Here is a 14,199-nt window from a genome sequence, read left to right as displayed (position 1 = left end):
GCCAAGTTACAAACCCCTGAAAATAGGGGGGAAAGAAAGAAAAAAAACCCAAAAGGGACAGAATAGGAGCGCTGTTTGTGCTGCTGTGAGAAGAACTGAGGTAACAGCAGTGAGTTGTTTCTAGTTCACTATGTTACAGACTTTCAAATGAGTATTACTTCAACATTAAAAAAACAACACTGAAACTAAAAAAAAAACCACCAAACAAACCCACACAACCAAGCAGCCCCTCTGAACAGAAGAAAAATTAAGACAAGCTAGTGAGATAGGCATTGTTAAAGGAGCTTTACAGCTGACTTCTGCTTTTTAAATTAATATAAAGGAATCAGTTTCTGGTTGTACTATTATTTAATGTAGAAATGAAGCATCACAAAAAAAAAAAGGAAAAAGAAAAAAAAGACCTGTTGTGCTTTTTGGCATTTTCCACTGACCCCTGCAAACTGTACAATAAGTTGTGTTCTCCAGAAACATAAAATTGAACTGGATTGTAATACAAAACTATTAACTGGTATAAACAAGTTACTGCCTCAATTATTAGAGTAAGCCCATTCAAAAAGGAAAACAAAAGAAGATGATGGCTGCAGCAAGTAGGTAAGCGTTTCTAGTTTTTGCTTGTGGCATTGACATTAATATTTGTAGAAGCTCACTAGGTAAAGACATGCCATCGCAACCGCTAAAGAACGTTCACTTCCTAGTTTTGTATCTATTACATGAATATAATTTTGCACTGATCATACATCTAAATGAAATAATTCTACTGTAAAAGTGAATGCAGGGGCAGAAATATTAAATTAAAGCCACTGGTCCAAAAACTGTTTCTAGCAGGCTGGTCCACTTTTGATTTTCCTGGTCCTGTTCAGAAGATTAGCACTCTTGGTTGGTACCAAAGAAAACTAAGATTGCTGGTCTACTGGATCTTCTATCACTTACAGATGAACACTGGTCCAGTTCAAGGATGTTAAAAACAACATACGGTGGTTCCCAGAGTATGTTGCTCTCCCAAGAGGTTCTTTGCCACTTTTCTTCATAAGGCAGCAGCCAAGGCTGGGGCATTCTCCCTTTGCTGGATATTTACAATTATCTTTGCTACAATGCGCACAGCAGAAAGACCTTCCTCATAGAGCTTCGTATAGTACAGCCTTTATTCTTTCTGTATTTCAGAAGAAAGCTCTTGATGAAACCTTCCATTCGTAATAAGAATGCAACTCTTTTGAACTCAAACAGTTTTATTTAATGTTTTCTTGCAGACTTTCTGCAAAGTAGCTTCTTTTGAAAGAAGAGAGAAAGAAGGGGTTTTCAGGAATACCAAGTTAAAAATGTGAGCCGAACTACACATGCCATACACATGCTGATAAGAATTTAACACACATTCATCCGTATGGGCACTCTTCAGTAGACTGGACCAGTGTTTCAATGCAAATTCCAGCCCCCAGAGAACTACATGGTTTCGATTTCACAGTATGACTTTTCCCCCTGTAACTTGGGGGAAAAAACCTTAACTGGTTAATTGACCAAGTTCTTAGCTACTCTGTCCATCAACATTCTGAGACATCAGAAAAGACTGGACCACTTCTTCAGTGGATTGAGGGCTGGTGCTTACGTCCTCCAGAGCATCCGTAACTGAGAACTGCCGATCCCGCAACCGGTTCCAATTGGCCAAAATATTGTGGTATTCAAAAACTTTCTCGTAATTGCCAATGGAATTGTACAGTTTAATGAGACCTCTGTAATCATATTCAAGTCCACTGTATCCTTCACCAAAAAGCTTCTTTCCTAAAGAAAGCCAAAAGAAATAAAAATTTAAAAGGTAACCCACCCACACGTCGCATCTTATTTCTGACGTCATTTTTACCAACAACACGAACCTTTTTGTTTTGGCAAATCATCACGTTTTTGTTACGGTAAATCAAGAACACAAGCAACACGCAAGCTTCCTGGATGATGGTTTGAATCTTATCTACCTTCTCCTTCAAGGGTATTGTAACTTGTCCTCAGGGACTCTACAATCAGATCATTAATTGCACCACAGCTTTACACACATAAAAATCTACCAGCCATATAAAGAAGGAACTAATTTTGTGTCCCAATTTCACTCTGAATTCTGTATTTTTCACTTTTCTACCTCAAAATCTTTAAGTCTTCCGTAACACACCGTACAGAACTGTATGAAGTAAGATTGCCTCTCAAAATTGAGCTACAGCATAGCCCAAAGATACATCTGATTTGGAATTTTAAGTTCACTGCAAGTTATAATGGGTAAAGACTATTTAATGAGAGTACAGTTAGGCTGACAGGCACAATAGTTTTCCATTTCTTTCAAATTGTAACTACAGTCTGCACTTAAGTTCTAGCCACGGCTACAAAACGTAGTCCAAAGACTAACACCCAAGCATTTAATTATTCAGCTTCCAGAAGCTTTCAGGAGTGAATTCTGATGGAGCACCAAAAACACAATGCCCCCAGAATTCACTCCCTGGGAGAATGTTAAAAAAAAAAAAAGCAGCACTCTACTTAGATTGCAAACACACAAAAATCAACGTCTGCCATTTCATTAAGTTTTTTACTAAAACCTTTAAAACGCCTTTTAACAATGTTTCCTGGTGCATTAAAACCGCTGTATATTCACACACTGTAAGAATCACCTACCAATTGCTATGGATCTCAAATAAAGCTTTTCAGCATTTTCATATTGATTCATATCATAGTTATAGAGAGAAGCTAGATGACCCACTGACAGGGCAACTTCATAATCTTCTTGACCCAGAAGCTGCTCCTTAATCTGAATTGCTTTGATGTGCATTTCTTCTGCTTCCTGAGGATCAAATTCACAGAGGTCAGTCAGACACCACTCACCATCCCATAAAAAGGGGAAAAAAAAGAGGAAAGTTTAAAGAAACAGAACTGCAATGGCTAAATAGTCTGTAGGATTTTATAAAAGGCAAGAAGTAAGAAAGCCAAAGCCAAACCAAGTTCTCAAAATTCTCAGTTAAGTGGATCAGCAAATAGCATCACTTTTTCTGTCTTCAAAATTGCTGTCCCTCTGTCTCTGAAGGCATCATGCACATTAATGGATTATTTTTGGGCAAAGCTTTGGGTTTTTCCCATCATAAAACTATCAACTGAAGTTATGAATTGTGGACACTGAAAATCATCGTTTGCTGTAACAGATTGATACATGTCTGCAGATTTTAAGTCAAGACCTTTACATCAATATAATCTTACCTTAAACTTTCTCATGGACTGATACAGTCTCCCAAGATTGCCGTAGTGTTTTGCTGTTTGTACATTAAACTCCCCAAAGGCCTTTTTAGCTAACTGGAGAGAGGACAGATGTAAGTCGTGAGCTTCTTGAAGTAACCTCTGCTCAGTTTCCTTGTTGTGACAGTCTATTGCAATCTCCTCCAGGATAAGTGCTGAGAATAGGAGAGAAAAAACAACATTACTGTGTTCTAAACACAAAGAGGTGTTAACTGTAGGTAGCAGAAAGCCCAAGACATCTCGGGAGACATCTAATCAGGCTTTGTGTTTATTACCAACTGTTTTCCAACAGGTACGACCAGAAATCAAGCTACCAACATACATTTTTATATACTGTATTTTTACTTTCCCTCCCCAAGTCTTCCAGCTAAGTTTTAAAAGAAGTTTTTGCATTTTATGAGTATGTTGCCAGAGAACACTGAGGACTGCAAATATTCTAGAGCAACCTCCAACTCAATTTACATCACCTGTTAGAGAGCAGGATAAAAAAATCTCTGAATGACTGATTTCAAACTGTCCCAGTAAAGCAATTAAGGGGACTACCTTTAACTCTCTTAGAAGACGCCAAGAGAAGATGGTCTTCTGGGAGAATGTGAGTTATAATGCCAATAGCACGTTCAGCATGGAACCTGAAAGAGTTTAAATAAAAAAAGTCAAGATACATATATTTAAGTTAGCAGCTGGCTGATAAAATATGAGCAACATTAATGCAACAAACAGATGCATTTAAATTCTAACTGGAAAGTCAATATAATTTAAGAACATTTTTCTCCACTTACAGTACTAAATTTGCTGCCAGGACCTCAAACAGTTGTACTCACAGTGCATTGTCGAATTTTCCAGAGCTATACTGGTGAACATATGAAGAGTAAGCCAAGTCTTCATGAGCTGTAGCTACATGTATGTTTTTACCTCCAAATACTGACTGCCGGATATCAAGAGCTGTCTGAAATAGTTACAAGAATACCATTTCACCAGTTAATAAAGGAAAAAAAATAAATTAATCTCTTTCACTGTTAAAAAGGGAGGAAAAATTAATCTACTGGCTCTGAAATGCTGTAGGCTTATAGCTACAAAACTGAGACAGTAAATACATGAAAGCCACTAAAGAGTCAAGGGGAAAAATGCAAAAAGCTATTGCAATAATTAAATCAACTATTACCCATCGCTATGAATTAACTGTATGTGAGTTTCAGTAGAAACATTTGAGAGATTATGAAGATCAAATGAAATTCAAGACAGACATTTAGCCCTGCTGCATACCTGATAGATAGCAACAGACTGGCATATATTGTCTACGTTGAGCAAGTAAAATCCATAGTCTAGTAGAGTATCGGAATATTTGGGGTGCTTGGCTCCAAAATGCTCCCTGGAGAAACATAGTTATATTACAAATTAAGGTAAGTTAAACATCATTTTAAAAGGTTGGGTTTTTTGGGTACAAGCCTACTTACCTGGCAAGGTATACTGCATGTTTTATCAGCTGTTCAGCCTTCTTAAACTCACGTTTTACAACACAAGCCTAAACAGGTTGAAATGAAGCATGTGAAAAGGTGCACACTCAGAACTCCTCTCCTCCAGGTACTGGCGCAGTTGCTAACTACTATTTTTAATTTCAAAAATATCATCATGGTTGCTAAAGAACTTTTCAGTTATTTAAGAAAAGGTTCACATATAATAAACATTAATTCACATTAATAAACTTGTATTTGATTCTGCCATAAATGCCTAAAGGGCTAGTACTGTACCGAGCCTAGATCAAAGAGGGGAACAGAGCACCTTGTTATGGAATGCTCTCAGGTTCACTTTGTCATGAGGTTCATTTGAGCAGCTGTAACTCAGTTTCAGAAAGAAACAAAACCCCCACGGGTTTGAGACTGAGGTGGACCAGTTAAACACAATAATGAGCTGTAAGGCTCATGAAATGGACCTGGTTACTCAATTATTCCAAAGGTACTACCTCTCCTCATCCACTCTTGGCAGCAATTTAGTTACAAAAGAAACGTGGAAGGTTTTAAATTCACCTTTGAAGCTTGTCGTAAAACATCCACTACTACCTTTACAGGCAGGCCAACCGTGATCTCCTTCATAGCTTCTATGCACCATTTATAAGCCTGTTGAACAAAGATACCAACGTCAGAAAGCTGGAACTTTGCTACCTTGCAACTTAAAGAAAAATATCACTTGGCTCTGAAAGATATACTGGTCATTTACATTACAAAGATTTTTAAAATACTCTTTAATTGCTTATGTGTAATGAAACTTGTTCAGTTATGCCTTAAAAGACAGACTTAAAAAGCACTATTGAGGTTAATGGAGAATGTGTAAGTATTTTATACTAGTCTAAGCTATCCATTATTACAAAGGCTTTTACAGACAAAAAAAGGGTATTTTATATTCTTTAAAGTAATTCTCACAATTCCTACTGTGTAGGACAACACCCTGGTCAGTGTACTTAGGAGCTGAAGGAAAACCACAGTTTGCACAGCAGTTACATTTAAGACACAGTTTTTATAAAAAAGGTGCAAAGAATCATTACCTGTGTTCTGCTATTCATTTCTGCCTATCAAAATCAGCTTTTTATAATATTTAATTTACAGATGACCAACACGCACCACCAATCTATCATGCATCATTTCTTAATGTAGGTTACAGTACTGCTGGGAACTTGTAGACTAACTTGGAACAATAAATAGAAAAAAGTTGATAAACCAAGTACTCCCCTGGTACTGTCACACAGGTACCCAAAAAGATCAGGAATTCACTCCAGCTAGAAAGATAATGTGAATAACAAGCCACTCCTGGAGCACTCTAGCAGATTTCATAACCAGTTTTCTGAAGAAAAACAAAACCAAAATCCCACTCACCTCATCATAGTGGCTCTTGGCAAAGAGCAGTGCACACAGCTCCCCGTACAGTGCTGCTTTGTTTGCCTGCTGACCGTGTTTTGCAAGTTTGTCCATGTAAGACTGAGCGAGTTTGAACGTTTCTTCTCCCAAGTGGTATTTACAGTTACCATTCCGGACATGCAGCAACCTTAGGAAGATGTAAAAAGATCTTCTAAACGATGTTGCAATAAGCCATTTCAATATACAGTAGTACCATGGATCTACAACTTGGTGTTAAACTTACAACAGAACCAGGCTGTCATCCCAGCAAAACTGCACTGTCTGACCTCAGTAACACAGAAGAACTATTTACAGAATATTGTTTCAGTACCCCACGCTTTGTCTCTTGCACAGCAAGAATTTTTACTGTTGGAGATGTCAAATTGTTTTACATATCTCATGCTTGAAACATTTTGGTGTGGTGGCTCTGTGTTTTACTTTTCATTAAATCCATTCTTCTCAACACTGATAAAATTCCATCTCCAAACCCCTGTAATATACAGTATTAAATCCCTTCTACCTCCTTTCCAAAGTGTGGTGAACTGAAAGAGACACTGAGTAAATACAGACACAGCTAGTTTTCATGCACCTCTGCATTTTTTCCTCCAACCTTAAGTAGCACAGCACTTCACAAGCGGGCAGTTTTGTTTTGGAGGTTTGAGGGGGTGGAGAAGGGGGGTGTCTTCACAAGAGATTCAATCACATCCATTCCAGACGATACCCAGCACTGACTTAGCACCACCAGACAAGAATACTTTGTCGACCCAGTTCACAACAACAACTCTAAACAAAAACCTCTCCCCCCAGCTTCGCCCCATCTCCTAACCCGCTGCCTTTCCAGCTGAAGGATTAACAGAAGCTTCGTGAAACAACAGCCAAACGCAGACAATAAAACACAGCACTACTGAAACATACTCTTCTTTCTCTAGAGAAGTAAGAATTTTAGTTTCTGGCATCTATTTAAAACAAAAGTAAAGAAGTTTTTTTGCAAGTGTAAGCTGATGCTTATTTACTTTAAAAAGATACATCAGAAATGTGCGTGTTATCATATTCCAAGCCTAAAGGGCAGAATTGTATTGCTGCCCATTCCAGGCAAAGAAGAGACAGCTGTTCCTTCCCTGCTGCAAATGCCTGCCATTTAGCACACATGAAGTTTTGGTAAATTAACCTCCTTTGTCCCTCCTGCAAATCTGTTATTAGACAATGAGTAATAGAGATTGAAAAACATCAGGCAAGCCTTTGCACATGAGGAGGACAACGCAACACAGGGAGAGAAATACACCAAGTGAAGTGAAGAAGAATGTAACACTGCATTACAGAGAGGCTACAAGTCTGAAAACATCATCTAATGCACAGGTACAGCATCTTATATTTCTTATGATACATTATGATAGGTCTTCCAATAAACTCTTAAGAGGGGAGGAAGGAACAGTGAGGTTTTTGATCAAATCTTTCTCTTCTCTAAACCTGAGTAGAGATTGATAAGTTATTGGAGCCATGCCTCCTGCAACAGCAAGGCAGTACATCTAGGTTTGTCCTATAAATTCAGCTCACCTCTTAACACAGCCACCTCCAACACTTTCCTACTGAAATGTATCATGAAACTCCAACACTAACAAGAAAGGAAATAAAGTTCACGTTTTCACAAGAAGGGAGTGGCAGGCAAGCACACAGCAGATGTGAATTAGCCAGCAGAGAGAAGATCAAACAGAAAAAAACCTTCAAAAAAACCCCCCTGAAACACGCTACATAAACACCAGCTTTCCTATGAGGAACACAGCAACATGGCTCAAGAACAGAAAGGAAGAAAAGCTACAGCCACATTCTTCCTTAAATAAGGTCCAAGAACTAACCATGACGTAGAAGTGCATCGTGTTCTCGGTCACAGCCTGCAGAAAACCATCTAACATTCAAGCACCAGGAGACAGGAATTTTAAAGAAACTGGAGAGAAGAACTGAGCAATTACAGTTTCCCTAAAGAGGGAAATTATTTTGCCTGCACCATTCAACTGGGAGCTGCTATGCAACTTCAAAAACACGGAGCCCAAATCCCATGTAATGGCATAAGCCAGTAGGGATCGTACTGCAATTTAGATAAGCGCCTGGGAAAGATAATATCCAGTATCTGGATGCTTCAGTGATAGTGTCTAAAAACAAAGGAATCTACCAAAAACCAAGCTAAACCTAACCAATCCCCTAGGCTAAGCAGAGAGATCCAGCTCTGAGTAACAAAAAATCCTTTATTAATCCAAAGGAATTTTAGAAGATAAAGCCAAGAGGAAGAAAAAAATGCCTCAGGATATTTATGTTAATAGCTACGAACCTTCTTTGATGTCTGCAATAATAGCTTTTGGGGACCAGCTTCCCTCCAACCCACACCCCCCTCCCCCCCAAAAAAAAAGTAAAAGCATTCTCTACGAGCATACAAAAGTAGCAAATAGTGTTACACAGCAGCTTAGGAAGTCTAAAAACACCAGAAGAAACCCCGAGAATCAGCAATACGTGAAACAATGAAGTGGGAGAAGCACATATTTGTATTATGGATTTGTGTCTTATTGTTTAACATACAATAATGAGAGAAAGCAAACCAAAAGGAGCACAACACACGCAGGGAAGGAGTACACAAGCTTGTAGAAATCACAGATCTCCACATTTTCTCAAGCTTCTCCTGCTAGTACAAACACACACCAAATTGTCTAAACAACACAAAAACTTTACATGTTTTTAAACTGCATTCTCTTAACAATGCAGCGTGTTAATTAAACTCCCAGAGATTAGACTGTCTAGCTCTTAGAGTAAGAGATTTTCTACAGTGACATATTTTCAAAAGCTGGACTTAGATTTTGATCCCTTAAAACTCCACCTAACTCCAGCGCAAGCACAGTGCTGGGAACAAGATATTCTACAGTCGGGATTAGATGGTAACAAGTTTATCTTACCACTTCACAACTCCAAAGCTGAGTGTAATTACTGCTCTCTCCCACAAAAAGGTGTTTAGATTTTACATGCTTAGTGCTTCTGAAAGTGTTCCAAATGCTATTTGATACATTTCCAAATAAATTCTGCTGTTATTGGATTGTCTGCCTGAACACAAAGCAGTGTCTCCTCATTCACACTGCTGCCCAGAGGGACTCGGTGTTACACGTGGGCCATCAGCTTTCCTGACAAGAACAACGGCCGTCTCTACCCAAACAGAATCACAGACTGGTGGGGTTGGAAGGGAACTCAGGAGATCACCTTGTCCAAACCCCCTGCAGGAGCAGGTTCCCTACAGCAGAATTAACATCTCCAGTTCAGAAGAGTTCAGCCTAACATGGGATGGTTTGTTTCTAGCACAAAATGAAAGTCATCTTTCCACCACTGTGTGGGCTGTACGCTGTTGGCCAACGGAGAGAGTGAGTAACCTTTTTTCTTTTATTTACGTTCTTTTCTTTTTTTCTATTTGGAGAAAAGGAGGGAGTTTATTTTTAAGGCACTGTCTCCAGCTTGCCAAACAGCCTGATACAACTAGGAAACTTTTTTTAGATTAATTAGAAGGCAAAGGACCAAGTACTAACAGTGGTACTAGATCCATCATTCCCCAGTTCTAGGAAAGTGCATGTGTGTGCCCAGTCTTCTCCTGGCATCATCTTATTTCTGGAATGAGAGCCAGTGGTAGCTGGCAGGGCAGAACAAAGCAGAGCAGCAACTGTTGCCATGGCCCGCTCGTTGGCACACAAAATAAGCAGCTACTTGCAAAGCCTATTTACTCTTCATATTTGTCCAACCATAAACAACACACAGGGTTGTTTTGGGGGTTTTTTTAAGCAGTTTTCCAAAACAAGTTTTGCCCTATATTCGGATAAATAAAGTACATACTTTGTTGTTCATTACAGCAGCTAAAAAAACCCCAATCCTATTTGAACTGTGCTCACCAGCACACAGGTATTCAAGTGCAAAGCTGCAGCACACAAAAAACATCAGTCATGGTGTCACCAGCAAAAACAACCTGGCTGCTTGCTGCAGACTGCATCAGTATAGCACACATCTAGATACACAGACCTAAGAGCAGAGCAACTAAATAAAGTCAGAATCTTTTGAGGCTTCTATGAATGGAATTTGAATCTCACTAGAGGGCTACAAAACCCAAATACCTCCTAAAAGCAAAAATTCTTTTCCAAATGTTTAAGCTGAGGCTGAAGGTGTCCACAGGAACTGGGCATCTAGATATTTACCTACTCACACAGTTAAGGAGCTCAGCATGGAGCAAGAGAACTCAACAGATCTAGAACCAGGAATGATAGGTTTTCCTTCTACTTCTGCTCAATTGTATTTATATAATTTGCATTTGGATTCAGCAAATTCTTCTTGCAGTAAGATATCATTTCAGCAAACACCAACACATAACATACCTTCGCATGCAAAAACCCTGGAAAACAACAAGGTGCTGGGCCACTTTTACTGTCCTCACACTCGTTATCTACAATATATTATGCAAAAAAGCAAAATGGTGGGGTTTTTTTTTCCATTGAACTGTGCTGCCACTTTATGAGTTGAATAGCCAGGGATTAGCATTAAACAAGCACCTTCTGATCTTCAGCTCTAGCCAGGGAAGTATTTTGGGGCAGCAGAATACTAAAGGGAGCATCTGAAGCTTGATGGCTCCAAGGCAGCTGGTAACACATTCAGGTGTATTTCACAGTAAGACATTCAGGAGTTCAAGGTGAACTCACCTTACACAACATTCTACAGCACGAAACCAATGAAGGATTTCATCATGAAGGGTGCATAACTGAAGGCAGGAAAGAAACACCTTCTCAGCGTCACTGTACCAGCCTGCATCTGACAGGAACCCTCCTGGAGAAAAAAAGAAAAAAAAAAGAACAAATAAAATTGATCAGCAAAACACCTCTTGAAAAGAAAAAGGGAACCCTCCTGGAGAAAAAAAGAAAAAAAAAAAGAATAAAATTGATCAGCAAAACACCTTTTGAAAAGAAAAAGAGGTTGCTAAAGTCTTGTAAAAAGACTAGTTATTTCACAGACTGCATAGTACATATGGAAATCCCTTCAAAGTTAAACTCTCCAATCCTGAATTGAAAAGGATGAAATACAAGAGTAGAAGAACTCTCCTTCAGTTGAGGATGACTTTTTGGTATTCCATACTTTTCCCATAGCTTTCTGTCAATAAATACTTACCAATATTAAAATTAGTCTTAACATTAAGCATCACATCTGCAAACAAATTTTAAATCTAAAGCATTTGAAATAGCAAAGGTAAGCCTATGTATTCTTATATATTAAAATCAATATATTTTTCTTAGTACACTAAGTAGTTTTCTAAAAATTACATCACAAAGACATCATTTAAAAAGAAATCACAGATATTAACTTGAAAAAAATTAGCATTAGCTTAACTGAAGCTCGCATGAAAGAAAGTATCATACTTCAAACAGCCTATCATCACCAGTTACCTAAAACAAAACCAATCTGGATTGCTTTTTCTTTCACAGCAGAATCCGATTCTGCTATGTAGGAGCACCGTCTGCTGAAAGAATAGGCCAGTACAGAAGCAACTTTTACTCCATGGTCCATCAAAGCCTGAAAGCAGTGATGAAGCAGATGTCTGAAACAAAAGAAAACAGAATTTGATTACACATGAAGTTTTTAAAACACTGAAGTCAGTTGGTTCTTGAGTGCCATGAATTCAAATGAGCACTGATTCAGGGAAATAACTCCAACCCTCTCCCAAACCAAAACCAGATGAATACAAGCATAATTGTCGATCTCGAGGCTAATGGATTACAGTTGTGGCATTATCCAACAAATAAAGTGAGTGTACACAAAGTTCTTCACAAGGACACCCTCCAGTGTAAGCAAACACAAGCCACCCACACAATATTAAAACTGGAAAACAACATTTTCAGCTAAAACTTAAGAGGGGAGGAAGCCTCAAATCCACCCTCCCCCCACAACTCCCCCAGCAACTGGAGATAAATGAGCAGTGACGAACCCATTAACATCACACACACACAAAGAATGGGAGGGAGGGCTGTCCAAAGGCTTGTTCTGGTGACAAAGAATCTGATCTAAAAAAGTCAAGTTCTGAGCATAACACCACAAACTGGAATATTTAATGAGAGGAAAACTCTTTAAACTGAGGCTATCCTGTCAGCTTGATATCCCTCCACTTAGGATTTGCTCCAACAGCAACAAACAAACAGGAACTTTGCCACTGCCCAGGGACCAGCTGGGCACTGATCAGTTGGTGGCGAGTGGTTGTGTTTCTTGTTTGTGCTTCCCCCCCAGCTTTGTTGTTTCCTTTTTTATTTTTTTTTAATTATTAAATTGTCTTTATGTCAACCCATGAATAATCCCACTCTTACCCTTCAAATTCTCTTCCCTTTCCCACTGGGTGCGTGAGTGAGTGAGCAGCTGTGTCGTGTTTAGCTGCCTCACGGGGTTAAACCATGACAACTGACTGCACAGCATTAAAAATGTATTTTGGGAAACAAGTACCACAGGTTACTTGCCCCATTCACACAGAATGTTCCGACTGGTTTATTTTTTGAGACAGAAAGACACATAGTAACCTAAAAGTTCATCTGTAAATCTAATGAGATATTCTTATGGTTATTAGATGGGCAAGTAATAGCAAGAAAATCAGAGGCATCTTCCAAATTCCAAACCTAGATCAAGAGGCAAGAGTTGAAATGAGAATTATCAGTATATCAAGTAACTTACCTTTTATCTAAAGCTCGTAGCACCTTTGCAAAAACTTCTAGTTCACAAAATTCACTACCCAGCTGGCATAAGCGGCCCTGTTGGTAAAGCTGAAAGAAAAATATAAACAAATTTTAAAATTTAAGACTGAGTTCCTCTAGGAAATTCAGCTTAATAGTAAAGATGACTTACGATGAAGTCTAGACTTCAAAGTATTGAAATACAGCAACCTAAGAAGTAATAGTTCCACTATCTCCACACAGGAGCACAACTTCAGTGTTCAAAAACTGAACACACAAACTACGAGAGCTCCATAGGGAGTTTCAAGGTTTTTTTCACCTATGAATGTATTTTCAAGTGTCTGTGCCCACCTGCATCATCAAAACACTGCAACACATTAGCCAGAAAGCCAAGACAATACCAAGAAACCCCTAAAGTCAGTAAGAAGTTATTATGAATAGCTTCTTTGGTACAAAATGCTTTGAAAACATTTTTAAATGACACAGCATCTAGCATACAGCAGTGCAAAGAGATTTTTATATTCCCTATAAATACATACATATAAATAAACCGCAAAGCTACAAGTTCTGCAAGGGGTGACTCACCAATACCCAGAGCTGAAGACAGGCATGAGCCCTGACCCCATTAATACCTGAGCTAACATAAGTAATTCCTGAACAATTAAATGGGATGACTCAAGTGAATCTGAATTTATTAAAAGCAATGCCTGGTTTTACACCCAAACTGATTTGTGTCTGCAGAGAAGCAAATATATCGGGTGACTTGTTCATAAAAAACAAACCATGGAGACAGTTCTTTATGCGGCACATAGTTAAGCTGCAGAACTCTGTGCCACATTATGCAACAAATACTAAGAATTTACATAGGTACAAAAGTGACTGTACAAATATATGTCAGAAAAATCCATTGCAGGTTATTAATTCCTGATATCTTGAAGCCCCTGAACCACAAATGACTGAAAGGGAGGTCTGTAACCTAAGGAAGCACCACTACACACTCACCATTGTCATACGTCCCCTCACCAGGCACAGTACTGGATCACGTAAGACTGCTGCAGTACAACCCTTTGTTATTCTAGGTGTTCCACAAAACACACACACACATCCTTCTTTATTTAAAAAAAAACCAAACAAAACAAACTGATCTTTACCAGATTATACACTTGAGTTCCATGCCATCCTGATCACACAGGTAAAGCCCTGCTACGTCACACTCTTACCAGATATTCAGAAACCCCTGTTTCTATCCATAGTTAAGACATTCAAACACACACTGTCCACGATGGGCACATTCACAGTACAGCGAGGTCCTCCCTGCCCTGCCACCTAAGCAG

At 38.8% G+C, this 14,199-nt stretch overlaps 1 protein-coding gene across 1 annotated transcript; it reads right to left on the bottom strand.

The window, feature by feature from the left end:
- Positions 1-333: 333 nt before the first annotated feature.
- Positions 334-12,958, bottom strand: APPBP2 (amyloid beta precursor protein binding protein 2; the record flags this gene model as incomplete). The annotated part of the gene is made up of 12 exons (XM_010168469.1): positions 334-1,773; positions 2,647-2,812; positions 3,223-3,413; positions 3,802-3,887; positions 4,080-4,204; positions 4,522-4,627; positions 4,713-4,780; positions 5,283-5,372; positions 6,126-6,294; positions 10,859-10,982; positions 11,597-11,748; positions 12,867-12,958. Coding segments are annotated over 12 exons (1,623 nt in total), but the record flags the coding sequence as incomplete, so codon positions are not given.
- Between the last annotated feature and the right edge of the window lie 1,241 nt (positions 12,959-14,199).

This window comes from Antrostomus carolinensis, unplaced genomic scaffold (assembly GCF_000700745.2).
Source record: "Antrostomus carolinensis isolate BGI_N321 unplaced genomic scaffold, ASM70074v2 scaffold11985, whole genome shotgun sequence".
Classification (NCBI taxonomy): domain Eukaryota; kingdom Metazoa; phylum Chordata; class Aves; order Caprimulgiformes; family Caprimulgidae; genus Antrostomus; species Antrostomus carolinensis.
This window is presented reverse-complemented; position numbering and strand designations above follow the sequence as displayed.